At 36.9% G+C, this 27,423-nt stretch overlaps 2 protein-coding genes across 2 annotated transcripts in view; both read right to left on the minus strand.

The window, feature by feature from the left end:
* LOC104077609 (dedicator of cytokinesis protein 2-like) overlaps positions 1-587 on the minus strand; it is a gene marked incomplete at its 3' end in the record, with an annotated part of 27,369 nt that extends 26,782 nt beyond the window's left edge. Inside the window, exon 1 of the mRNA XM_009578895.1 lies at positions 548-587. Coding sequence (XP_009577190.1) covers positions 548-587 — 40 coding nt within the window. The remainder of the gene's footprint in view (positions 1-547) is intronic.
* A 5,467-nt stretch (positions 588-6,054) lies between these two features.
* Positions 6,055-25,638, minus strand: SPDL1 (spindle apparatus coiled-coil protein 1). The gene is made up of 12 exons (XM_009578893.1): positions 25,590-25,638; positions 23,565-23,737; positions 22,018-22,194; positions 21,515-21,709; positions 21,053-21,202; positions 20,292-20,390; positions 19,319-19,429; positions 16,531-16,671; positions 14,859-14,968; positions 13,472-13,659; positions 12,167-12,512; positions 6,055-6,205 (listed from the first exon to the last, which is right to left on the minus strand). The coding sequence occupies exons 2-12, from the start codon at positions 23,721-23,723 to the stop codon at positions 6,055-6,057; spliced, it is 1,827 nt and encodes a 608-aa protein (XP_009577188.1). The 5' UTR covers positions 23,724-23,737; positions 25,590-25,638.
* Positions 25,639-27,423: the final 1,785 nt, after the last annotated feature.

Raw genomic sequence — 27,423 nt, forward strand, 5'->3', positions numbered from 1 at the left:
CCTAATTTTAAGGCTTTTTTTAAACAGCAATTCAGTCCTTTATGCAAGTTAACATTTTAAGAAAAATTGATGTGGAAGATGACTTTCCTTCAAGAAGCATTACTTACCAACTCATATACAGGTTTTTCTGTACCACTAACGTCAAGTGACAGTCTCTCCGAAGCAACTGTAGGATTCCCTTCCCCTCCATTTGTTCCCCATAACTTCTAGCTACTACTTATTATACAACATACTACTTACTTACTCAATCTCTTTCTAAAATACTTTCTAAAAGGTGGGAAAAGCTGCATTACTGTGAGAGTTCAAGATCTGAGAGGAGTGTGTGTGTGTGGTGGGGTGGAACGGTTACATCTCCCAAGCAGACACTCATGTATTTGTTGTCATTCTGTTTGAACGATTAAAACTTCGTACGAAATTGATCATTTCAATTAAGCCACCATGGTAAAGTGGAGGGTGTTAACGCATCACACGAAAGAAAACACCTGCCCACATCCTGTTCAGAAGTTGTGAAGACAAAACTCAAATGGCAGTTTACGAAGTTACATACCCACGCCACTCTTGTTGTCTGTCTTGTGCCATCTCGCCATCATACATGAATCCGTGAGGCTCCGAAGGACGCCCACCACCAAGGAAACCAAAACTTACAGGACACAGACGTGAAGATGGGTAACAAACACAGGCACTGGAAGCAAGATCCGTTTCCTAGCCGCCGTCAGTGGGGACTTGCAGGCAGGCCGAGGCAGCTGCGAGGGTTCTGCGAGATTTGCTGCTGCTTTGAGCTTCCTTCCTCTTTTCTCAACTCAAGATGTTGTACCCAGTGTCATGGGGGAGGGGAATCCCAAACTGGGTGTTTCTCTTGCATGATACTGGCTGTAACACAGAAGCAGGCAAAAAGGAGAAAAAACACCCCAGTCCTCTCCTGCACCACCCCGAAATTTAAGGTCTAAGCTGGAAGGCTGCTGTGTGCAAAGCCCAGCTAAAGTAACAATCTCTAAACATGGGTTAGCTCAGTTCTGAAACGTCAAGGGCGCCTTATTTCTTAAATAACAGCAAAACTAGATTTTAAATATTTGACTTCACAAGACACTACATCTTAAAAACTACTTTCTTCTAACCTGTCCTGGAATGGGGATTTGTGTTTCATAATAGGCTACCCCTCATAAGAGAAATGAAGTGAACACAAAGCCACAACATTTCAAACCGCACCCATTCCTTTTTATTCCTGTCATTTTACCTTTGGAGGAAAAAGTGGGAGAGTTTCTCTTTATTCTCTAAACAAAGCAGCACTTTATTAAAGACTTATTGTCAAGACAAAACTTTAAAAAGTCATTTATTGTACAAATACAGCCTTCACTTTCACACAGGCTGCTGGGTGACCTAACTTACATAATGACATTTTGGATGAGCAGAGATCAAGCCAAGTTGTTTGTAATTTGGATTAAGGACAACATACTAAATTGAAGACAAGTATGTCACCTTCATTCATGTTCTTGACTTATAGTTTGGAATTAAAAAAAAAAACCCAAACAGAAAATGCTTTAAGAGATTTGCTGTTTCTTTATCTCCTGCTACAAAGTCATATGACAATCCTGTCCTCTGGATATTACATTGCAACCTAGCAATCATTGTTTATCAAAACTGTTTAACAGTGCTGTGCAACATCCGTCAGGATGTTTTTGATAACACGACATGCCAGTTCTTGATTTTAACCAGCAATCATGAGAAGCACAGACTGCCAGTCTGTCTCACTGCACATGGAATTCCGATACCTGTTTCTGGAGGAAAACCACCTTAAAGTTTACCACGGATTTGCTTGAATTGCCCTAATCTTAACCATGTCTACATACTAGCTTAGCAAAAGGATTTAGCTAGTTGTTTTTTTTTTTTTAGCTATTTTCCCCACTAGAATAATTGAAATTCATGTTATGTTTATTATATATAAAGTGAGCTAGATTCTGAGCAACTCAGATTATCTCCATCTACAGACAACCAGCTTCATCTGAGAGTCCTAAATCTTTCTTTTCCATGGAACATCCAATTTATATTGTTTATCTATCAAAAAAAGATTTTGAGGCTGAACCATTTCATCTTTTAGTTTACTATGTATTTTGAGTAATAACTTCCTAATCAGCAGTAACTATCTTCCTTACTCCTCTGAATCCCTGCTGCAGCAAATCACCCCTTCCCATATACTATTTGGCCTAGAGGTCATGACGTACATTTATTTTCTTTTTCTACATTGCTCTTCCTCATTATGTTTCCCTGTAGTACAGAAGTCCTAAGGAAAACTGTTCCTTTCCAGCATTCATTTAAAAACATGCTTCATCATGTAGGTCTAATAAACCTAATTAGTACAACACTACTCTATTTTGAAAAGAAACGATCCAAAAAAATTATAGACAGAAATTTCACCTCCAAACTGGGATCCAATTTGCAATACTTATCTGATGCCCTGAATCTCTTTCATCTCAGAGATCCAATTCTGCAAAGAGTACAAGACATCTAAATACCACCGCACATTTGAACGCAGCTCTGTCCCCACCTCGGAGCTCACGCCCCCCTTCTTACCATCCCAACTCACCACAAATGCTCTGACTTGAGAGCCCAAGCCTCTGAAGTCACTGCTGCTTCCCACCTGCCATCCCCTTCCCCCACACCCAGCTCTCAGCATTGCACGCATCTGCTGTTGCTTCCTCCTGTCATACTTTCATGATGATGCTTTTGCAACTCATTAACTACTAGCACCTACTACCACTTTCCCGTAAGTTAGCTAAGACAACCTCCTCGTCTGACTCTGTCTGAGAAAGTCCTAGCTATAATTTCTAACAAATGGATTGAGCAACAAAATTGTTTTTCAGCTTTAAGAGGAAAATGCATCCAGAGCATAAAGCATGCATGGTAACCCTAAAATCCTATGTTCCTACAGCAGAGGACAAACCCCAACAAGGGCCTAGAGAATTAAGGCAGATAATAGTTACGCCCTTTGTCAGTGGAGATTTTTATTCCAAGTATTTGTTGGTTTATTTGTGTAATCACCACTCCGCGTTACTATTCCCCAGAAAATAGTGGACAGAATCATTTGTCATCCTCATGTACCTTACCATCTTTTCCTTAAGTCTTTTTCCAGGCAGAAGGTCTTCACAGGCAAGTAGAAAATTCTTTGCTTCCCCAAAAGGTAACAATCTTTCTGCCTAGTAAATTCATAGGTAGAACTTACCTTTTGGGGGGTTGGGGAGCAGGCAGAGGAAGAAGGGAGAGAATTCTCGCTTCCTTTAGTACTGCTATCAATTCCAGAAAACAAGATCTTGTAAAATGCTGACTACCTAATTATCAATTTTTAGCTATACTAACTGCCATTATACAGAAGAACTTAAGCAGAATACAACAGTTGCATTTCACTAGCTCTGAAGTCTACTATATGCCAAGACCTGTGAGCACAGTTGCAGGAAAGCAACTGATGCAACAAAACAGAAAGAAAAAAGAAAATATGCAAAGTATTTTCATGCACTTAAAGGACAATACCTTAAGTATGTTATGGCACAACAAAAGCCTCAATTCCAGACATCTTCCCCCACCTGCTAGTTGTAATTCTGCAGAAGATTTGTAAGCATGCATTTATTATTTAAGATGATAAAGACTACATGATCTAACTACAGCAGTACAGGTAAAGCAGTAGTTTTTGGGGGTAGATAAGCCTAATTAGTTTTATTCATTTGTTGAAATGACATCCTAGTTTTGTTTGTAGCATTAATTAACAAGTTATTTAAATTAAAAAAACATTTAGAAATTTCATACGCCAAGTAGCTCAATATAAATAATTAACTGTCTTAGTAGACAATCTACAGTTCAGTAATCCCATTTGAAGTACATGCATCCAAAGTCAAGTTACTGAAAGTCTTCCTCTAATTAAAACAATTATGTACTTCAGTTGTTTTATGCTATTTGCATCTCAGTGTACAGTGACAGTGAACAAAGCTAACTTTGCACTATTTGCATAAAAAAAGATTTTCTTCTAACATTTTGTAGCATGAAAAGCACCATTTCTTCAACATAGTATTATTTAAATTCACTTGTGCAGTCGAAGTCAAGAAGAGTAAGAACTATTTCATGGATATATGTTAACTTCCTGTGATATCATGGAATATCTTAAAAGTTAACAAGAAATAAGATAGTCTCAGTTTATGTAGACTTCATTAATGAGAGACAGAAGGATTTGGATAGATAGTAGATTTCTTAGATTAATTGATACAATTAGGTTCTATGAGACATGGATTTATGATTGTTTTGTTCAACAATAGCAATAACAGCCACCAGGCTGTGCCTAAATTTAACTATGTAGAAATGAACTGATAACAAGTTCAAACTGCATTGGAAAGTGACAAGCCACATCTGTTCATTTAAGTTTACTTCACCACATCTTTAGTCACTTCTGTTGTCACTCAAAATGTTACAGTTCAATATTTGTTGAGATGAGGGACTGATGAGCTAGAGCCACCATGTGCAGTCATAGTTAACAAAATTCTAGGCATCACTTCTGAACTGGCACAACTGTAAACAAGCATATCCAAACAGTTGTCTTGGACAAGTACATTCAACAGATTCATAAAGGCACATAGAGTTCGCAATTTCTCCAAAAGCTGCCTACAAAATTTTATGCCAAAGATTGTCTTCCGCAACCCCGCAAACCTCTAACAAAAACCATTATGTTTCTTCAAAAGAAGACTTAACTGAAGACACTGTATTTGTCAGGTTCATTTGTACATTATCTAGAAGTGTTCTGGTGGTGGGAAAGTTACAGAAACAGTGATTTGACCAAAGCTAGAACACAACAAATAAAAAAATTCTTTATATAGCGTGTTTACTTTTACTATCTCTTGGTGCTGACTAGCAGCATCTGACATGAGCTTGAAGTTGCATCCATTTAAATACAGAGGCATGTTAGGAGTCTTAGATTCCGAAGTACCGATGGAAGTTAACATAGAGCAGATCAAGCCGTCAAATCTAAAACCCACTGGGTTGCAAGATTCTTCCCCAAGATATTTTTTTCATAATAGTTTTAAAAGGAAAAGTCTTAAAGAGCTTTCATCTTAACTACTAAGTCCTTTACTTAGAAAGTGGCTAACGCATTCACTAGAGGGAGCTTAAATCATAGTATAGTGAGTCAAATGAAGTAATATTAAACTTCCATATAAATGCTGGGGGAGGAAATCAATGGAACTAGCTTAAATATTCGCCTCAGAATTATTCTGTATGAAGTGTCATCAAAAAGTTACAGAAAGTTAAGATTTGTCTCCTAAAAACGTGACAACATGCAGCGCGTGCATTACGATTTCTTACCTTTTATCGAGTGGTACTTTTTTTTTTAAACAAAACCCTTTCTACAAAATACCTCATCTCGATCAAAAAAACTGACAGCTTTAGAGAAATGTTTTGTCTCAAATGCAATACAGACTACAGTTTAGAAAGGAAAAGAAAGAACAGTTTATTTTAATTATTAGTACAAATACAAGAATTTAGACTTTCAAAGGAATACTATCCCACAAAATGCATAAAATGACTCATATGCACCTTTGCAATCCGGTCAGTCTGAAAAGTGAAGAATTACACATTAAGGGGAAAAATATTAAGAAATCTGAATCCAGGACTTGGAAGAAATTCAGGAGCACATGACTTGGTTGAGTTCTTCATCAACATTGTCTAGTCTGTCTTGCTCAGGGTTGACCCCTGTCTTATTGTATAATAAAACTTCTGTAGCAAGTAGTTATCTTTCAGAATAGCACTGTGCTTCAAACAAATAACAACTAACACGTGTTTAGAGACTTAGCCAAGATTCAGGACAAGGCAACACTGCAGGTCACATTGCCAACGAACTTCACAGGTGCCCTCTGGGAAGTTAAGATATCGGAAGTGCAACTCTCATTAATACTATCATGGTCTTCATAGAATAAGGCAGATCTACATCTAAGTTAGGAACCTGTACATTTATGAATGGCGTTAGTTTACTCAGTATTTCCTAACTCCAAATTGTTCAGGTTCCTTCCAGAAATGTAAGTTTTATTGCTGAGCACATTGTGTTTCAGAAGTTGGCTTAGAAGATACATACAACGTTGTATATTTTTTCTTTTGTGTTTTCTTCTCAGTCGTGATTTTATTTTCTTTCTTATCTTCTTTTTCTGTAGTTTCAAATCTGGATTCAGCTGTTAACCTATAGGCAAAGCAACCATTCTAAATACATATTTAGTTAATAAAAAACAGGGCTAAATTAAGAGTTTTAAGCAAAATCAACAAGCCAACTGGCATACAAGACCATCCATATGCAAAGACAGAGCAAGCAGTGTTTAAGAATAAGATGAGACTAAAATAAAGCATTTTTCTATCAGTCCTGTTCACATTTCGTCACTTAAAGTAAAGCCTTCTCCCACCCACCTTATCTGCTGAAATGTTTGGTAAAAAAGGTTACTGAATGTGTTAACTGGTTGGGATCAGCCTTTAAAAAACCAGTGACTGTGCCATGCATATAAAGGAGATAAGTCCACACAAGCACAACTCCAAGTGAAAAGTTCCAGCAATATAATACAAATGTGAAGTCAAGCATTTTGCTTTAACACCACCAGAAAAAGGACTACATTTAAAGCAATATACTAGTTTCCAACCTAGTTCTGCACTACTACTGCCTTTAACTTAATGCCTGAATACCTGAAAATAAGTTGTTGGAAAAAAAATTATTTTCAGTCTCTAAATTACATAATTTGTCCACTGACATGTTTAAATTCTATGAATGTAAATGGGAACACAACTGCAACACTGCTGTCAAACAGGTAAGTTAAAAACAAGATTTAGACATCTGAGCACAATTGGATGTTTTGATTATTTAAGAATTACTTAATAAACATACAAATGTGTCATTAGAACAAATTGATAAATAGTGGCATTTACTCAACCAAATCACCCACAACCAATTGACTATTACAGACGATTATTTCCACAGTAAAACAAATTATGGAAAATGAAGTTCCAAATTAAACATTGCTTTACATACCAACACAAATTCTATTCTGATTCATCACCACATCTGTTAAAGCAATTCTCTAGTGACCTTGTGGACTTTTAGTGGTCTCAAGAGCCTCCAGTGAGCAACCCACAACAATCTACAGCTGCTTTCAATGATGGCTTTCCAAACAAGAATAGCTGCTACCCAGTTGTTAGAGATTTATTTGCATTATAGAGAGATACGGCTGACAATGAGGACTATGAAAGGAAACAAAAAAGTTTGGGGAAATTTAGCTACAGATTTCCCCCCCCGCTCCCCAGTCTATCTTTACACACAAATATATCAAATAAACTTTTCTTATCCATCACAAACAATCTGCATATTATTTCCTATAAGCACTGTCTCAACAGACTGAAGAGAAATATGCCTTCCTGTGCATCTCCCCTGGGTCAACAGTGTTTGCCCCACCATTTGCTTTGTAGTAAGTCCACACCCGTAATTCTGATGGCTAACCACCTTTTGTCCATAGTCAGCTTTCCCCCAGCTGCCCTCCATTTTAGGTGTGCTGCCACTTACAAGCAGCCAAATAATTACATGGTTACAACAAGAACCAATTATTCAGGGAAGGAGAAAAAGTGTATTCTTTGTAATCATCTTTTGGTTAGTGTTCAGTCTGCAGTTCAGTCTATGCTTCCCTAGCAGCTGTAGTTAGGGATGGATAGCTCGTGTCTATGCATCTGTTCCTATGGTGGATTCTCTTCATTTGTCCCTCCACTCTTCTGCCTTAAAACAACCTCTGTCCAAGGCCACCAAAAACATTACTCTAGTGGCCAAAATTTCCAACAAAGATTCCTTATAAAAATACAGAACAAAGCAAGAACTCTAACAAACCAAAAGGCCAAATAAAAACTGAATTGACTTAAAATATGTTCCAAAGAAGCACAATTGGATTTATATAAAATACTCCCCTTCTACAGTATTAGGCAATTCTGTTAGTGTATAGTGTAACGAGTCTGGAAATCAACTTCACATCAGAAACATCACATTGTTTCATAAAAGTAAACAACTATTACAATTCATTATTTGAAGAGGGAAAAAAACCCCAAAACCATCTTTTTATGCTTCGAATGCACACCAAAATGTTTATGCAAGTCAGCATAAAGTAAGCTAACTTCCTCAGACTAGAACTATGTTAATAAATACCTTAAGTAATTTATCAGAGTACTGACACTGACTTACGAAGATGAAATGAATGAGCCATTTCATGTTAATAAGCTACACTTTTAAGTTAGTTACAACTTTTATCTGCATCAGCAATAGATTGCCATAATTTGCTTCACTTATGAAAACCTTAGCTTATGGCAGTGAGGTACTCAGAAATGCCTGAAGATTCAAATAATTGAGTTTGAATGTGACAATGAACAGACAATCCAAGCAAATAAATTTTTCCTCTTTTATTCTTAATATCTTAAAATTGGCCTGCAAATGCTTCAGGACTGATTATTCTACATCCTACAAGTTGTTAAACCATACTTTCATTACTATACTTAATTAAATTTTTTTGAAAAATACATGTTTTACTAGTGTGTAATAGATCATATCTACAGGCTGCTACATATAACAGGAGAAGGGACAAAATGAGTAAGTTCAGTTAACAGATTCCAAAGTTAACAGCTGAGCATCATGTAAGTCTCATGGAGTTCAAAAATCAGCCAGTCTCTTTTTTAATTCTTTTCTACCAAAGAGCAGCAGAGACGAAGTATTATGAACTAACTGCAACCCCCGTTCCCCATCCCCCCTGCACCACTCAGTGAGGAGGAGGTAGAAGCTGGGAATGAAGGAGTGAAGTTGAGCCTGGGAAGAAGGGTTGGGGTGTAGAGGGAAGGTGGTTGTCTGTATTTCTTGCTGTCCCACTATTTTTAATTGGCAATGAATGACTTCCCCGAGTCAAGTCTGTTTTGCTGGTGACTAATTGATCCCTGTCTTTATCTCAACACACAAGCTCTTTCCATCTTATTTTCTCCCCCATCCTGTTGAAGAGAGGGAGTGAGAGCAGCTGGGTGGGCATCTGGCAGCAAGCCAAAGTTAAGCCACCACAGCCCTCATACCACACCACCCACGGACTAGCCCTTGTCATATTTCAATGAAGTGTTCGTGCAAGGAAATGGATGGATCAGAAAGAAGAGATGACAGTTAAACACTTCCACTTAAAAAATGCTTGTGAATCTATGACATGATTCTACCCAGCTTTGACTTTGTAGACTCAAGAAACGAGATGTCATGAGGGTTCTACCCACTTAAGGAAGATCAACTAGTCTGATCAGATGGAGCTTTACTTCCTGAGGACAAATGCCATACCAAAAACCCCAAAGAGAACATTAGTTGTCTAGATCTCCTGCTGAGCTAAATGGCTATAGGCATTTCCTGTTCCTGTTTGAACAAATTCCAAATGAGGTAGATTTGGTACATGTAATCCAACTAAATAATTTAAAAGAGCAAATAAGCTCTTAGGCCCACAAGCCCTTCTTTAGATCAAACTAAAGCAAACAACCTCAAATCTAAATGCAAACTAAGTTGAGCAGCAAGGACCGGAATTTGCTATTTCAGTTTCAGAAGTGAAGAAAAGAATTTCAATACAGAAGTCTATCTTTTTATAGACCAGTTGGCCTAATAGAAGATATCACTACCTATAATCTTTGCATTGCCTGAATTACAATAGCAATTAACAATTGAAAATAATCACTTAAATACTTAAATCTTTAGTCTCAACTACTATGTTCTCAACACTCACATACCATAACCTGATCAGTACCATCATCTAATAAAGTATTCCAATGTTTACTTGCTTTAAGATTTTTTAAGTATATATACATACACTGCAGATACGTACATATGCTATTAGTTCAAAGTTATCTAAGCTCTACCTTGCTAAATCATGTTAGCAAGGAAGACTCTTCAAACAGGGGAATTTGTCATGCATACAAGTACATACAGATCACTTCTGACCACTTCGTCATCACCTCCTAAGGTAAGATGACAAAGCTTTTCAAACACCGTTTTCTAGGAAAAAAGTTTGCAATCCTTTCACAGTTACTATGGCTCTTTTCACTGCCACATTTCATGGTCTAATAATGACAGAGCTAGAGTAATTATTGCACAAAAACTACTCCAGTTACAAAAATAGGCCCCAATGACCACAATAGGCTTTTCAGCCAGAGCACCACATTTTACTTAACGCAAGGTGAAACCATGCGCATGCCAATTATTTTTTCCTCCCCCAAACTCTCAATTTTTGGGTCCACATTAAAATAAAGTTGCCAGTATTTTGTGTGCTTTTGCATTTAGCTGTATTCCTACATAGGGTTTGGCCACATCCATCACAGAACAGTCCAGAGACTCTTAGTGTTTAGAAATCCAACCTCTCAAATACTCACGATTTTATCATGACTTCCTATTTCATAATAAATTCATAACAGGTCAGGGTTGAGTAAGTCCTCAGTGTTATCCTAACAACATCATTAATTGGGGATTTAGTAGTTCATTAACACAATTGGAAACACGAACAGAACCTTCTGCTTGGATTTGCCTTTTACAGGTTCATACCACCACTGAAAACAACTTTAAAGCTTATATAGAGTTTTGTGGCATTTGTTGTTGTTGTGTTGGTGGTTTTTATTTTTTAAAATCTGCTGATTTATGTTTTATTCCTTATTTGAACCAAGAGCAATGGGTACAAAATTAGAACCCTCCCTCTGAACTATGACTTCATCTTCCTCTTCCACTGTTTTCAAATGTCAACCCCACAAAGTAATTTCCCCTCCTCACCCCCTCCCTGGTAGGTTTACCCCTTCAGTTCACATAAACTGTTTCCAACAACTTCCTGTTGGCAGACACTGTATCTTCCTTTCCAAAAGAAATATAAGGAAATAAGTTAAACCTTGCACGCCCAGGTTACATGCTATCTGTTCCTTTATGTGTACAGAACACAGTCAAAACACAATACCATCACTAAATTAACCAATCTTTCCTCTCAACTTTCACCACCCATGTTTGACCTCCCTGATCTTTCCTCCTCAGCAACAGTCCCTGCATATTTTGACATAGCTACTTAAACTGCTATTTCTGCCATATTCTTTCCAGACTGTTTCTGAAGGTTGTACCCTTTGGTTACTTTAAATCTGTTAATTGCATCCAATGCAACCTTAAATAATTGATCTGAGAGTCAAAATATCAATCCATTACTTCTGAATGCCATTAATTTTCGATATACTATACAGATTTCCATGTGCTAGGCCTTCCTCCATCTTTGAAGCTGCTGTCATTCTAGATTCAATAAATTATTTTTAGTAGCAGACACTAGCAAATTGTAAGCTCAAAACATCTAGACTATCCCAGATTTTTTTTCTCCCCCCAAAGACTCCAACGTGTTTACTAAGATTATGAGTATGAAGAGAATATAAAAGCATCAGCTGGAAAAAAAAAAGTCAGCATTCCTTTTACTAAGATTAAAAAAGTTGGAGCTAATTACTGTACTAAGTTACTTTACCATTTATCAAAAAGTAACTTAAATTCTGAGTTCAGGGGAAAAACTTGATCTTAGTTTAGCAGTTATGTTTCTAGTTATCATGCATCCAGATTATGGAAGTCAGTTGTCTGACAACACAAACAGCATAATTATTTGTCTATGGTCTTGTACAATGCAAGTTCTGTTAACCCAATTCAGGTTAAGAATTACTTTACTTAAATAATTTTTAGGCTTTTAGCTAAACCTGGAAGTTGATGAGGGCTGAAATTAGGTATGAATATTGCCTTTGCTACTTTGATATATAACACAGTTGTGTGACAGCTTTGAAGGGACCAAGAAAACAGTCCTATTTCTGAAGTTAGAGCAAACAGTGAACTGTCATGCTATCTGCACACCTTACACATTTTCAAATAATGGGAAAGTTATTTCAAAGACTGTTACAGTTTCAAGAGTCTTTTTCATTAGTCATCATTTTAGTCTTTCTAAAAGGTTTTGAGAGGTTCAACGTAGGCAGCCGGAGCTGAGGAATTACACTGCATGCAACACTGAGGAAATAGATAAAGAAGTGGATAGCATAGTTCATGCAGCGAAAGAAAAGAGATGCAGGTCTGTGCTGATTGCCTTGACCATAGACAGAAGCTGACACTGACCTGGGGGCAGCTGAAGTCAAGGAATTACTTCCATTTCTGCTATACGAAGTAAAGGCATCATGAGTCTCATCTTTAGTTTTAACTCTCTTTCTTTCTCTTTCAGGTTCAACTACTTTTTGCATTGCTTGAAGAGTTACATTTATTGGTGGCGCTTCAAGAGCGTGTTTTTTCAGAGAACCATCACTTTGCTCCAAGTTCCTGGAAGTCGTCTTTGTTTCTTCCTTACTTGGCAACTGAGTGAGAGCAGCTTCTCTTACTGAAGTATTTTTGCTGTCCAAGTATTCACAAGTACTGTCGACTGGAATCTTCTCCCTCTTCTTTTTAATTTTAGTGCCTTTAAGTAATTCTAAGAAAAAAAGGAATATACTTTTTGTACACAAGTGAAGCTGGAGTTAACTTGCCCACCAACATCTTCATAATAAAACTAATAAAGAACATTTCACATGACTAAAGACCTTGGAATAATTATTAATAGATAATCTACAGCCCTTAAAGAATGTCCTTTCACATAATCTGTTATCAGCAAGTAAGCATCCCAATAGAAGTTAGCTTGTAAAAGAGACAAAAATTTCTTTCTCCCCATCCACTCTCCCTTTTTACCAAGGCTTTTAATTAGATACTCTGAACTACGTGAATATGCTCTATTATTTTATTTCCATTTTGGAAGCTGCTGAGGTAAGCTTCCACAACTAAGATTTTAAAATTAAATCCTTTGGGTATGGACAAGTACCAAAACCAATCCACCCATCTGGTTCCCCATTCATCTTCCTCCACAGACTACAACTCCCTTGTTTCTGCACATACCCAGGTATCAGCTGTTTTTCAGGTGGGCCTCTGTTGTCACAACTTAGTCCATATTAACTTGAGCTACTAAACAGTTTTCCCTCTAAATGCTTTGCATTTATTACAAAGCTCCTATCAGCTGCCTACATTCAGAAAGGTGATACTTCTCATCAACAGAGAGATACTGCTATTATTATGAAAAGCACCTCCTGAGAATTTGTTCCCACCTAGTTCACTATGGTTATCTAACTATACTTTAAAGCCTCTGAACACTGTAATTTGTACTCTTTAGTTCTGAAATTAATGTTCGTATACATACTGAAGTAAGGTCCTTGAGCAAGATAGGGCTTTACTACTTCAGTTCAGCAGTTTTTGGACCAGGTTATTATCAAAAAGGCAGCCATTTAAACATTAGTTTATACCTGGAACTAACCCAACGTCTTCCTGTTTAATGTCATTCAACTTGTGAAGGTTGAGAAGACCAAATATTTATTCTTTTCCATGTGGAAAAGTAGTATTTACCTTCAGGTTCGTATTTCATTTTTAGCTCATCCAGCATAACTCGCAAGTTCATATTCTCACTCTGACAAGCTTGCAAATGCCTCTCATTTGTGAAGAGTTTCCTTTCAACTTCCAGAACCCTTTGGCTCTCATACAGAGCTTTCATCCTCTGCAAGGATAGTTCATTTTTCAAGGTTTCGGTTTCCTTGCTAGGGTGGGAGGAAAATTATACAGTCACTCAAACTTGGTTGTTGGTTTTTGTTTGTTTGGGGGTTTTTCGTTGGTGTGGTTTTTTGTTGGTTGTTTTTGTTTATTTGTTTTTGTTGGGTTTTGGTTTGGTTTTTTTAAGAAAAGCAGCAGATACAAAGTCAACTAAGCATTCAGCGACTTCACATAAAATTCATATTTATACACTAGTAGGAAATGAAAAAGACCTCTTTTGGTACAACTTGAGCTTTACATAGAGTAGTGAGTTTCGTTACCAGAGATATAATGCTTGTTAAAAACAAAGCTGTATGCTGAACAATGCACACATGCATATGTAACTGGTTTGAGAAACTTTCCCTAGCCTACAAATTCACTATTTCATCAGGGTTTTTTTAGCGTGTGTATAAATTAATATAACTACTTCTATAACTGACAACACAAGCTTTACACAAAGGTGTTACTCCAAGTGACTAACACAAAAATAATTGTTTATACTCAGTGCATGTCCTTGCCTCTGTTTCAGAGGCCATTAACTTCTACAGCATAAGTACTGAGTCACCATTCCTCAGCAATCCTAAGGTACTCGGATCAGGCCAGTTTCTCATAATAGCAATAAATGAGGTGACAGACTTGTCAGGAATTCCCACAGCAGACCATTGCCTCCTGTTGGAAGTGCAATACTTTCATCCGAGGGCTTAAAAACAGTCCTGAGGGCAAACACTTTCTAATTAATACATATTGAATTCACTAGCCAAAGAACGCATCTCAAGTAAATAGTCCAATAAAACATTTCAAGTGCTATTATCTGGCTCTTTTTAGAAGATAAATAAATATATATAGCCTACAGACTTTAAGAAGCTTCATACAGTTCCCTTACAGGTTAATTTTGTTTTTTTAAAAGCTGTCAACTATCTTGTATCTAGGAGTATTAACAACATTTCTAGAAGAAAGCAACAATAATATAAAACAGTTCTGCTGCTATCTTTTGCAACAATAAGTAAAATGACAACAACTCTCAGTCCTATAATGAACATAGGATGGTTCCACAGCATTAGAAAATGAGACGACGAGCATATTTGCACATACAGTCAGTGGACCACATACAGACAAACAGTAACAAAAAAAGGGAGAATAAAAACAAGTAGGTAGAAGATAACCAGACTACAACCAACTTCTAGGCCTCAGACCATTAACTACTTACTTTGAGTTGTCAAGTTTCATTTGCAGTAAATCTGCATAGTAACCATCCTCAGACTCTCCTCCTTTTGAGCTACTACTAGCTCTGCATTCTTCCATATTCTCATATAAAGTCTGATAAAGAAAAAAAAGTCAGGTTGTCAAATAGTGACCTTTCAGAAGCACGTTAGCTTAGTCTATAGGTGACTTTTTCATGCATTTCTACAGAGAAGCCTCATCATAGGGGCATTTAAACATACAAGAGAGCTCAATTGCTCAGAGTAGTTCCTCATCTGTTACAAATGTCAAACAGCACTGAAACTGACAGTTCTCTCATTCACTGAAAGAAAGAGAAATAAAAAAGCAAGCTCTCAACTCCAGAAGGTTTTCAAATAGCATTGCAGAACAGTTATCTTCCTTTTTACTTGAAAATACAGGAAATTTAGTTAACCCACAGGGAATTTGTTTCAGCCTTTATTTCTAGGCTTCAGCAGCTGGACCGCAAAGGTAAGGAATACAAGCCATGTTAATCAATAGACAAAAATCTCAAAAATCAATTACATCTTTTAGATGAGAAAGTTGGTTCGTAGTAAAGATGCCATAAATGCAATAAACTTTCTATAAAATACGTCAGTAACGTGACATTCTGGGGTTTTTGCTTTTGTGTTTTTTTTTTTTTCTGAAAAAGTAGTACTCAGATTTAATACTGTCCCATAGATTTCATAGGTTTCTGTCAGTCACTGACTACAGGTACTTTCGATGGTAATTTGAATCAATCATTTAAATTTCCTGACACTACTTATTTATGGCACAGAGACAAAAATAAATACTGATCAAGCTTATACATGACAAAACTTGTAAAGCAATCAAGCTGTCTCAATTGCTTACTAAAATGGGTTAAGCCTAGCTTTATGCCACTTCGGTTAAATGCAGAATAGAGAACACTATCCTGGAAAGCATAATCCTAATGCATAAGCTAATACACCCAAGTTTCCACTCCAAAGCTGTGATAAGAAAGGGCCAATCGAGTCCATAAGTACATAAGAAAGGCTACAGTTTTTCACTCTGTATACACACAAATATCAGTAACATTACAGTAGTGCATACAGGTGTTCTCACGTATTTTTCACCTTCCAAAATATTGACAAGATGCTATCAATTGCATAAGACGACTGAAGAAATTGCTTTATAAGAATGATTAAGCAATTCAGTTTTTCTAGAAAAGAGCATGCTTCAGCTGCAAATTTAAGACACATTAAGGAAATAAATATCCAAGAAACCCAATATAGCCGAAAGACTAAAAAGTGATAAAGCCTAAGTACACACAATAAAAATGTGAAATGGTTATGTCTTCCAAGAAAAAAAAAATCTGATGTCATAGCTCAGTGAACTTTGACCAAGCTGAATTTAAACACTACAGGTAACTATATGAAATATGGAGGTCCTACACACAAGAACCCAGAAAGGATTGTTTCTCCAAACTGGGGGTTGGGTGGTGTAGAATTTTCTGCTTCTCTGAACTTCAGAAGCATATGTTCTCCAGCTGTAAAATAGGACTTTGGTCAAATAAAGGTATGAGTAGCCTTTGGATCCCTTTTCAAACCTGAACATGGACTTCAGATAGTTTTCATAATTCTTCTTATTGTCATGTTTTAGCTTCTGATTACGACTTTTCCACTTAATTACAGACCACATACCTTAAATTTTTCTAGCTGCCTCACTTTCATAAGAAGATCTTCTATCTCTCCATTCTTTTGTTCTAACATCGACTGTAAGCGTTCCAGCTGCTCAAATTCTGCCTGAGAGCCTTTCATCTGTAGCAGTGTAGCCATCTGCAGCTGGAAAAAAGGGAAAAAAAAAAAAAATCCTTACAACAAATACGGGGTTAAGTGACTGAAAATCTCAGCCTCTTACCCAGAACAGTTAGGGTACTCAAGCCTTGTAATTCTAATCCTGAATATAGAAGCGTACTGGATGCTTAAACTCGGTAGTCTTCGCAATTATCATCACAGGCTGACACTAAAAATCTTTAGGACAGCTGAAAACTTACTGAACAGAGTAGTCCTGAGCAGTCTTTCTCTGTATTGACTAAGGAACCTATAAATATACTGTCAAGGGCACACACAACATTTCACATTCAAACCGTAAACCCAAGTCAGCTAGAACCAAACTGCAGACGAGGCTTGTTTATCAGAGCTAAAAATTAATCTATTGAGAACTTCTCACCTGGGAAAAACACCCTAGTTCACCAACGAGTTTGAAAAACCTTTTTTTTTTTTTTGCAGTTCTGATTCTGAGGTGTAGATAACACTAAGTTTGCCTTCTGTAATATTAATCCAAGAATTTCAGCTTCTTCTACTGCTTCAGTGGAATGCATCCTTTCAAGCAAAGGAACACCCTTTGTCATTACAAAAGGAGAAGTTTATCAAAGAAAAGTCTTGCATTTATAGCAGATTGTTCTGATGCTGTTAATAATATCATAGTACAAGGGCCTTAACACATTCAGTTAGAAGTGATACATCAGACATTCAAACAACTGGAGAAACAATGTGAAATGCAATAATGGAAAGATTTAACAGGGTGTCAGTGATAACTGTTGCATTTTTACCAGTCTAGCCAGTATGGATAAGGTAACACCGTAGGACACTTAGAGACATCACAGGGAAAGGATCAACTGAAACAAATTAGACTACAGATTAACAAAGTGAGAGAAGAGCATCTACCCTACAGAATCTCCTACGTCAAGTAAAGGATATTGATGATTCTGTACACAAACTAGAGCTAAAGAAAGATTCAATCATCCCCTCCTCTTAGCTTCTACAGGGCATAAGGGAAGCAAAATTCAGCCCCCACTGGCTGACTAAAACTATCCTTACATTTCCCAAGCACGCAGACACCTAACCTTTTCCACTTTCACTTAAAAGCCCACTTGCTAACTGTCCTAACTGTCAGAATTGCAAACTGCAGTAATCTACATACAAAGAAAGAACAGAAACATTAAGAAACTGGAAGGGATACTGTGGGCTGTGGAAAATACACCAGACATGGTAAAGCTTTCACAGAAGTACTGCTTATGTTCTGTTCAGATCTTCAGAAGTCATCAGTAAGTATCACACTGACAACTACAGCTACAGCAACAGTTAACTATACTGTTGGAATCAGCTGCTCAATGAAGAGATCAGTTAACTATAGATTGAGCTTTAACACACAGTATCACAACGCAACACAAAGCAGAAAGGACCCTATCAGGGATCTAAGATGGCAGCTTAAGCAAAACAGCTGTCCTAACAAACTACCTATCTCCAATATTGATATTAGAAGAAAATTTATGGGGACACATGAGTACAAATTGAAATTCCAAATAAAAACATTAAGTAGTAGAACAGGGATAGCAATTTGCCTCAGTTCTTGGTGAAAATCTTCAGTATTGGGAATGTTTCTTATACCATTCAATCAGTGTGACTGACCTACCCTCCCATTACAAGGAAAAAATTTCTGAAGAAACTGATCCTATTAAATCATTTTACTCACTCAAATCTTTAGCCTTCAAGGTCAGGTTTTAGTAAAAGAGAATTCCTTTTCTGCATCAGATGTTCTTTTCTTGCCCTTTAAGAATGTTGTTTCAATTACTTCCAACCTACTTCTCCACAAAAGCTGGGTAACACAAGCCTATCTCTTCAGTGTTACTCCTTATTATCATCACTCTTGATGTTTAACCACTCTCCTCAAACTGTATGATCAAGTATTTGATCAAAATGAAAGGATCTACTCTTGTGTTGGAAAATCAGAAGACCAAGATGAGAACAGTTGGCAGTTTTGCAGCATCCCCTTTATGTTATCTTGTAAATTGGCTTCTGCTAACTAGTTCTCAACAGTATTAACCAACAGGCTCCCATCCTATGGGAACATAGTCTAAATGAAATAATTATGACAATAATTATTCTTGCACTAAAGATAGAGAAAAGCAAGAAAAATATGGACAAACATAAAAACAAGAAAGCAACCCAGAGGGAAAAAAAAAAAAACCCAAACAGTGTGATCAGAGGACAGAGTACAACCTGCCCTTCTCTTTACATTCGTCTGGACAATCACAGTTAATACACAAATAAGTGATTCATGTAGTACAACAATTAGATAAGAAAAGAAAAAGCAATTGTCAAGACAAACTAAATGCTAGTTTGACTGACAGGAGTTGTGTTTTATTTTTATCCATTTAACAACTACTGCCAAACTAAGCAAACATAGTGCCTTCAGCATAACTTGGAGTTCTAGGATCAAGTAGTAACACTAGTAGCAATAGAAAAATGCCGATGTACCATAAAAATCAAATAGCACAATGACATCTCACTTGTTTTTTCTCCCATTTCCCTCCCCCCAGACTACTGTGTCATATTTGAAAGATAATCAAACCCCCTAGCCTGTGTACTAAAGCACTGCTTTATCAGACCCCAAGGAAACCCTGGAGTATTACAGTAATGGTCATACCTTCATTCTTTGCAATTGTTCTCTAGTGAATGCATGCTGTTTTTGTAGTGACTGATATTTTATTTTCACACTGATCAGCTGTCGTTCCATTTCTGCCCTACGGTCCTCCACCTACAGAACATTGTTAACAGTTATTACTATGAAAATTATAACACTTGTGTCACTTGGATGACAAGTTTTACACGGAGATATTGCCTAGCAATTGAAGTTGGTTCTGCAAATACTGCTTTTCCAGCAACAGTACTTGAAAATACGTGCTAAGATAAAAGTGAGCAGACAGTACTGTAGCAGCTGAAGCCCAATCAGTAAAGTTCAACAGATTTTTCTTTTGATATCAAAATAAAGTAGCATTTCATATGCTTCAGTGTTGCTGTAGAATCGTTTCGTCCATTGGCATCAGAACAAATAGTTTAAAAAGAAAAAAAAAATAAAAAACAAAAAACCCAACAACTGTGTACCAATTCAACCCATTCTCCGGGTGTTGTCAGAAAACAAAATAACTTCCTATGCATTTAACAGCAGCTGAACTCTTATTCAAAAACTAATTCAAAAACCCTTTCAAATGCTCAGACATCCAGCCATTTTCAGCATGTTTTTAAAAGAGAGCATTTAACAGCATCTTTTAGTATTTCACATACTATCTTCTGCATTACAGAAGGCTTACCAGCGGAACAAAACTACTTAGAGCTAAGAGCTGAAGACAGACCTGTCATGAACCCTCAGTCCCACCTTTTATCTTGATAGCCAGGTAACTTTAAGGGATTCCATTAAGTTTATTAACTCCCCAACTTTAGAGTGTGCATAAAAATTTTTCCACAGGTCCTAGACAGTTCAACACTGAAGTAGTATTTGAGGAATAGAGATTCATGCTGGCCAGATGAGGTACAGATTTCAATGCAATATAAGAAATAAAACTTAGGAAGTATTTCTTCTATCCTCTGTATATTCTCAGGTATCTGTGGCATAATTGTACCTCAGCAAAGAGAGAATTGCCTTTACTTGTAGGGTCCAAAGATTGCTGCACTGCATGATCCAGCTGAACCTGAAGCTCCTGATTAGCTTCACGAGCTTTCTAGATTAAAGCAAAGAGGATATTAGTCATTTAAGCATCTGATATACTGCATATATGAATTTAATCAGATAATTTTACCTCTTTTTCATTCCCTATGCCTTTAGCACAGATTATCTTGTACTGCAGTACTTAACTGCGCATACAGTTCTAGTCAGTAAGAGACAATCAATTTTGTTTCGCTAAAAGGCTTAATATTACACTTGCTCTTCAGCACAAGAGCATAACTAAAATCTTTAAAGGAAAACTTTGATGTTTATCAATTGGATTACTGGCATTGAGACTACTAGCCTTGCTGTGCTATTTAGTCACAAATCCTCTACTCCCCAGTAGAAATTTTTCCACGGCATTCAGTAGGAACTTGAAATAAAAAAGAGAATTATATCAGTGACCTGTGAGAAGGTCCTGTAAGGAGGCAGAATACTGCAATGCAAAGGATCTCCATACACAGCCCTCCACAAAAGAACGCACATATAGAGAGTTTTTAGCAACAGGCAACAGCAAACATGACTAGCCAGTATCTTTTTTTTCCTCTGCCTTCTCTTTCTCCCTCCCCTCCTCAGAACTCCTCTCTCAAAACTCCTCTGATTTCACTGAAAAGCTAGCACCACAACTTGTGGAATTCAGGGATTATCTACCACTGTTCAATAAAATTAAGAGAATACCTCTAACGCATTACAGTAAGAAACAACTTCTTTTTCCCTCTCCTCTTTTTCTCCCTGTAGACGCTCCAGCTGATTACGTAAGTTACTGTTTATGAGTTCTAATTGTTCTTTACTGTACTGCAGTTCATTCAGCTTTTCTTCAACATTGGCCTAAACAACAACAACAACAACAAAAGTATGAAATAAAAGGTTTATAAAACAATTTGAAGAAAAGCAGGCCCACGTGAACAAAACGGGTTTGTTAGTAGTAGTTGCTTTTAATACAAAATATTATTTTGAATAAGAGGTTGTATTAAAGTCTAGTTATTAAGGCTTTTATTTTTTTCTGTGCATATTTTCTTAATAGTAAGCCAATCATAAGGTAGCAATATACACAAAGCATCTAAAAATGAAATGAGCAAAAGCACAGAATTTTATCTCCAAATAGCTTACATTCCTAATAATTAAGTACTAGTCACATACCTTCACACTTTCTAGTTCAGTGAGTTCTATCTGAAGATTGAGCATTTCTGAAGACATGGTCTCATGTACACGTTCAGACATCATATGTAGTTCTTCCGATTTGGCAGCAATTATTTCCTTCTGATGATCCACTTTGTGTCTTAATTGTTTCTCTGAGAGGCGGGTTTCATCTAGTTCTGCTTTCAGGTTCTCCAACTTAAAGACAATTGACGACTAAGTAGTACCATTTTATAATAAATGCTTGAAAAGCACAATAATTTGTTCTAATTACAGAAAATGTCTTAGAAATACAACTTAAGAGTAAAGTTTAAAAATAAGCTTTGAAATTTAATGTAATTCACAATGTAACTATACAGATGTTTGCTAAAAACCAACCAAACAAGCTCCTACATATTAAAACTATTTATTAGATTTGTTTTGGTAGTAAGTGTGCAATTATGAGTTAAATATATATTCTTTAAAATGCTATTAGCAACATTTTAGCTGTATATTAGTTGTCAAACCTTGTTTTTAAGGTCACTGATTTCTTGTCCATAGACTCTGGCAAGCTGATCTTTCTGTTTATCCAGTTGCATGTTTTGCTGTTGCTTAAGGGAATCGCATTCAAAACTCAAGCTTTCCAACATTCGATTCTTGAGTTCAATTTCTCTCTGAAGAGAATATTTCTCTTGTTCAAATTTCTAAAAGAAATAACATCCTAATAAATCTAGATGTAATATTCATAAATGCTTGAACTCAAAGATAAAGACAGTGCATGGAAAAGGTCTGGGAGTGTGCTGCTGACCAGACCCAAGAAAGGCAAAAATGTAGCATGATATGTCTACACAGACTTTTACAGAAGTGTACACAGATTTTTCTGAAAGACTTTTGCGCCAACTGTTAAAACTTACACTTGTGTTCCCCGTAATTGCTTTGGCTCTCAGATTCCAAAGAGAGCCACAGATTCAAAAGCTCAAAAGAATCTCTTGGATAACCACGGTTCCCACACAAGATGTTATTCTACTGTATGAAAGCACATAATTCCTTCCCTCTGCCCTTGGAATCTAAGTTACTAATTGATCTGGTTCACACAAGCTTAGCTCATAACTTTGCTCCAGCCTGTAACATAGGATTACAACCTATGGGTGCAGCTTCACAACACAGTAGCTACCACCTCAGGTTGTCTGCAGAAAAGGATGATTCTGCCCTGCCTTCCTTATCACTTGTGCTTTCCAGCTGCCTCTCTTGCACTAAGCTTACTAACGGCAAACTGATCAAAACAAGTTATTAGGGTTCATTCAGAATAGCAGGGTGCTACAACTCTCCAGCTGGTAAAAACCAAAACAAACGAAAAAATTTTAGCTCTATCACAAGATAAGGGATGGATGCACAGCCAGAAACAGACTAAATGAAAACAAACGGTATATCTGAAGCACAGGCTAACTGAAAACAAACAAATGTAAAAATTAAAGTGTTTATAAAAAGTGGAAGAGATTTTCCTGATTGGCATTTTCTTGCACAATTACTAAGAAAACTGGTTGACTAAATAATACCTCTATATTTCAACACTACACTACTCTCTTTTCTGAGCTGTAAAGAAATGTACTAATAAATTCAGAATCCCTTGGTATTTACAAAATTCGAAAACTTCATTACACAAGAAACCAATTTTACTGTCTTGCTGCTAGCGTTCTTTTTACAGCTTTAAGTGGTACAAAGCTTGCAGGGAGAGCATAACATGAATGAATTGCTAAACATACCCAAAACACATGCTCTAAAACAAGTTTACTTTAGCACATAATATTTATTTTACATTAAAGGCAATTAATCCTATATGGTACTGAACACTTGATGCATAATTAGCTATGAAACCCTGTCCCAGTTAGATAAAATTATGCTCAGTGTCTTAGAGCAGAGATAAAAAGCCCTCTATACAAATACTTAAATTGAAAAGGTTTATTAAATTAATCTAGACTCTAAAAAGCATTTAGAACACCTGTGACATTCAGAAAATAGTTAAAATAAAACGAAGTTCTTGACTGCTTTTTTTACTCAAAGCTTCAAACATCACCTCAGTTTTCTCAGTCAATTCACGGCGTGTTTGATCCAACTGATTCTGAACTTCACTTTGGGACTCCAGTAAATGCAAGCCATATTGTGCTGCCTTTCTTCGCTCATTCTCTGCTTCCTTGAGTTGGTGTCTAAGACTTAAAATGGTCTCCGTCTCCATTATTCTTCTTGTTACTTCAACATTGCAAACACAAAATTATTAAAAAATAAATTGCAGTAAGTTACAGCAGTTAATCTGAAAGAAGTTACTGGATTTCCTTTCTTAATCAGGATACAAGAATATATTTTTGCATTAATACAAGACACAAAAAAAGATAGCTCACGAACACACAGTCCTGTGAACAGTAAAATAGTAGCTATTTCTCCATGAATGTGGTTAACATCTTATTCCTGACTATGTCTTAAGTAATAGCATGCAGCAAAACAACTCCTGTGTACCCAGCCTGGTTTCCTAGCACACTAGAACCAGAGTTAATGTACTATATAGCTATCTTGCCATATGCAAGAGAAGGCTAGGAAACAACCTTGTAAAAGAACTTTTATGCATATGTCTGACAATATTTTCTGTGGTATTATAAATAAAGCCACACTAACTATAGCATTACTTGTGTACGCAAATAACACTTAAGATTCATGTAGGCAGGATAGTTTACTCCTAATAACATTACGTGGGATATAGAAACAGATAAAGGTAGTTGAAGGAAACAGTCAAAAAAAGAAAACCTGTCAAAATATATGGAATTTTAACACAAGGATTTTTTTTTTTAAGTGCTTAACAGAGTCTTTCATGACTGTTTTCCACTTTAAACTTAAGTCACTACAGGTAACCTATTTGTCAATAACCATGTCTTTGTCACATGTTTTGGAAAAGTCATCCATTTCTATCTTCGTATCATAACAGAAGACACAAGTAAAAGTGAATTTTGCAAAAAGTTAGTAAAAATAAATCCAAACAAACAAAATATTTTAAAAAATAAAAATCAAGTCAAACTAAGACTGTAAGCTTGTATGACTGCTTGCTCCCAAATCTACTAAATCAGCACACTGCAAAAAAGTCCTATTAAGACAGAAATTGCTAAGCAACTCAGGCTTCTGAACAACATAAGCCAAGAGTTCTCTCAGAAAGTATGCAGTAAAAATGATATACAAATAATAGAAAAAAAAAATCTGCAGTTGATTTTTCAAAGCCAGGGTTCATAATTTTTATATCATTTCAAGATTAAAGTAATTCTTCATTGAATATCTTATTCTGTGCATTTTCTTTTTACATAAACAATTTAGTTATTGCCATTTCTTACTGGCACAGGTATTATCCTTATGAATGTTAGAAAGATGCTGGTCTTAATCAAGAGCAAATTTCACAGCTCAACACAGGAGGTATTATTTTTAAGAGTCATTATTGTAATGTAATGCCTTCACTTTTTTTTTCTCCTAACTGTTATTCAACATGGATAACTCCACTAGAAGTTATAGGAGCTTCCTATAAAAGAAAAAAAAAAAACCTTTAACATGCAAAAGTACATCATGCCAAAACTGTGCTAATTCCTTTCAGAGATACAAGATTGAAATAATCAAACTCTGTTTTTCACATTTTCCATCACTTGTTGTTATTCAAGTTTACCACACACAAAGAGACTTTATCCAGCCAGGCTCTGAAACTTCAGTTTTTCACATCTAACCATTGCAATGCTTGAAATACTTATGCTAAAATAAGCCAGTGAAAGACAGAAGTTTTGCATACCTGTAACTAAGAATCAACAATATAATTACTAGTGCACGGACACGTATACTGTATACAATTTAACAATGAAATGTTTAACAGTAAGATGTAGCAATACGAGCATATAGGCAACCACTCCTCGCATGCGTTTGCATTAGTAAAGGGGATGAATTAATCCTTATCCACTTCATAAACAGAATTTTTAAAATAGCCTTATTTTCTGATCAAACAACAGTATAGATGCAACATAGCAATTTGATTGCTCCTAGCTTACTAAATTAAATTTGAGTAACATTTTTAACTCACCTTCAGAAGTCCATTTAAGTCTTTCTTGACCTTATTCTTGTACTCCACCTTTAAAAGGGAAAGGAGAAAAAAAAAAAAAGCAACAGTTGTCTAGTCCGGATGAGTATAAACTGCCATTATAGCACAGTCCTTCATAGCAGTCTTCTTCTGAAAAGGCTTAACGCCCGTGGCTGTCTCATGCAAATGCAGATCACAAACTAAAACCCCATAGAAATGCAAATCTTATTCAAATCTCAGTCGAGGCAGCTGTCAGATAGTTTAGAAACAGCCAGATCAGGCAATGTTGCCTAAGGATAGATGCTCTGCAATTGGTCGTGGGGCAAGTAAACAGGCTACACCCAGGTCACCCTCTTCTAGCACATGTAATTTTTAAGGGTTTTTTGGGGATTTTGTCTTGCTCCCTCCTACTTCTTCAGTCTCTTTTGCATGCTCTCCTCCAGTTTCACATACAAGATCTTTCAGCTCTTAATAAATCATTTACTGGATAATGTTACAAAAGATCTTAGGCTTTTCTTTAATTTTACAGTTGAAGTATGGAGGAAAAGAGAAATAGTTTTCCTATTCACACATTCCTTGCCGACTATTAGGGAAAACAGCAAGTATGGCTTTCGGAGCACAGACATCCTCAACTTTCCATTGCCAATTTTGGATGAAGTTAATCAGACAAGTCCAGGTAGCTTTGTTCACAAACCTGTATTGTTATATGGGAAGTAACTGCCTGCAATTCAATACTATACATGAGGTTAAGTAAATTACCATGAAAATAATTTTTTAAGATAAATTAAATAGGTAGCAAGGTGAGCAGGTAGGAGGTGACATAATAGAAATCAGTCTCCATTTATTCTACCGAGAGTTACAAAAGAGTTACTCACTTTTGACTAATTATCTTCAAACATTTTATGATGGATTCTGTACTGAGGGCTCCAGACCTTGATTATTCAACCATTTAAGTACTCCTTGATAAAAATAATAGGGTAGGAGATAAAAAGGCACTCTCCTGGCACACAAACTTTCTTTCCCCACTCTGTAACTGTTCTTCTAGTTAAACTGCTATTCCCAAGGGTCGCATGCAACAGCCATCTATGTCTGATCTACTCAGAAGTACCTACACAGTTTCCTGATCACTGACATAATTAGCAAGATAGTTTCTCTCCCTTAAGCCAGGTATTCCCCTTACAATTCACTTCAGTTGCTTAAACAAGTCCATTTCTTCACCTACCAAGTTGCACATTCAAACCGAACACATTCTTGGGTGGGTAAGTATTAGAGAAAAGAAAAAAAAAAAAAAATCAAACTGAAGTCTGATCTTTCAGTCACTACAAAGTACTCAGCAGACCAGCAACTGGCTCTGTTAGCACTTTGCTTAAACAGTGCAGTGCAACGTTACATCTGTTCTTTCATCCAGGACGTGACGCTTTTGCAGTTCAGGCCGGTCACTCCACGGTTTTCTCCGCTTACTGCTTGCACACCTTCCCGACCCACCTCAAACCAACGTGGGCAAACGACTCGCCGCAGCACAAGGTTCCAAACAAGAGCCTGGCTGACACGGCGCGCACGGACACAGGCCGTGACTTCCAGCCGGGTTTGCTTCGGGCAGGAAAACGGCCCCTGCCCGCGCTACGCTAACGGGCAGGGGGGCAGAGCGGCAGAGCCTGCCCCCCTTCACTTGACCGAGCATCGCCGGGGGCCGCAGTGAGAGAACAGCCCTTCCCACCGGAGGCAACAGGGGAAGGCACTGGCAGCGCGGCCCCGGCGAGGGGAAGGACCTGAAGGCCCCAGAGTCCCGGACACAGCGGCACGGAGGGAAGGGAGGGAGACAGGAGCCCTCCTCCAC

This window comes from Fulmarus glacialis, unplaced genomic scaffold, assembly GCF_000690835.1.
Source record: "Fulmarus glacialis isolate BGI_N327 unplaced genomic scaffold, ASM69083v1 scaffold24745, whole genome shotgun sequence".
Taxonomy (NCBI): Eukaryota; Metazoa; Chordata; class Aves; order Procellariiformes; family Procellariidae; genus Fulmarus; species Fulmarus glacialis.

Excerpts from the sequence above, each read along its gene's own strand:
- SPDL1 (XM_009578893.1), bottom strand. The coding sequence starts at position 23,723 with ATGGAGACGGAGACCATTTTAAGTCTTAGACACCAACTCAAGGAAGCA. Across the intron at positions 19,430-20,291 it reads GCAATTCTCTCTTTGCTGAG|GTGGAGGACCGTAGGGCAGA; the intron begins GTACAATTATGC and ends AATGTTCTGTAG. Across the intron at positions 14,969-16,530 it reads GGCAGCTAGAAAAATTTAAG|ACTTTATATGAGAATATGGA; the intron begins GTATGTGGTCTG and ends TTTCTTTATCAG.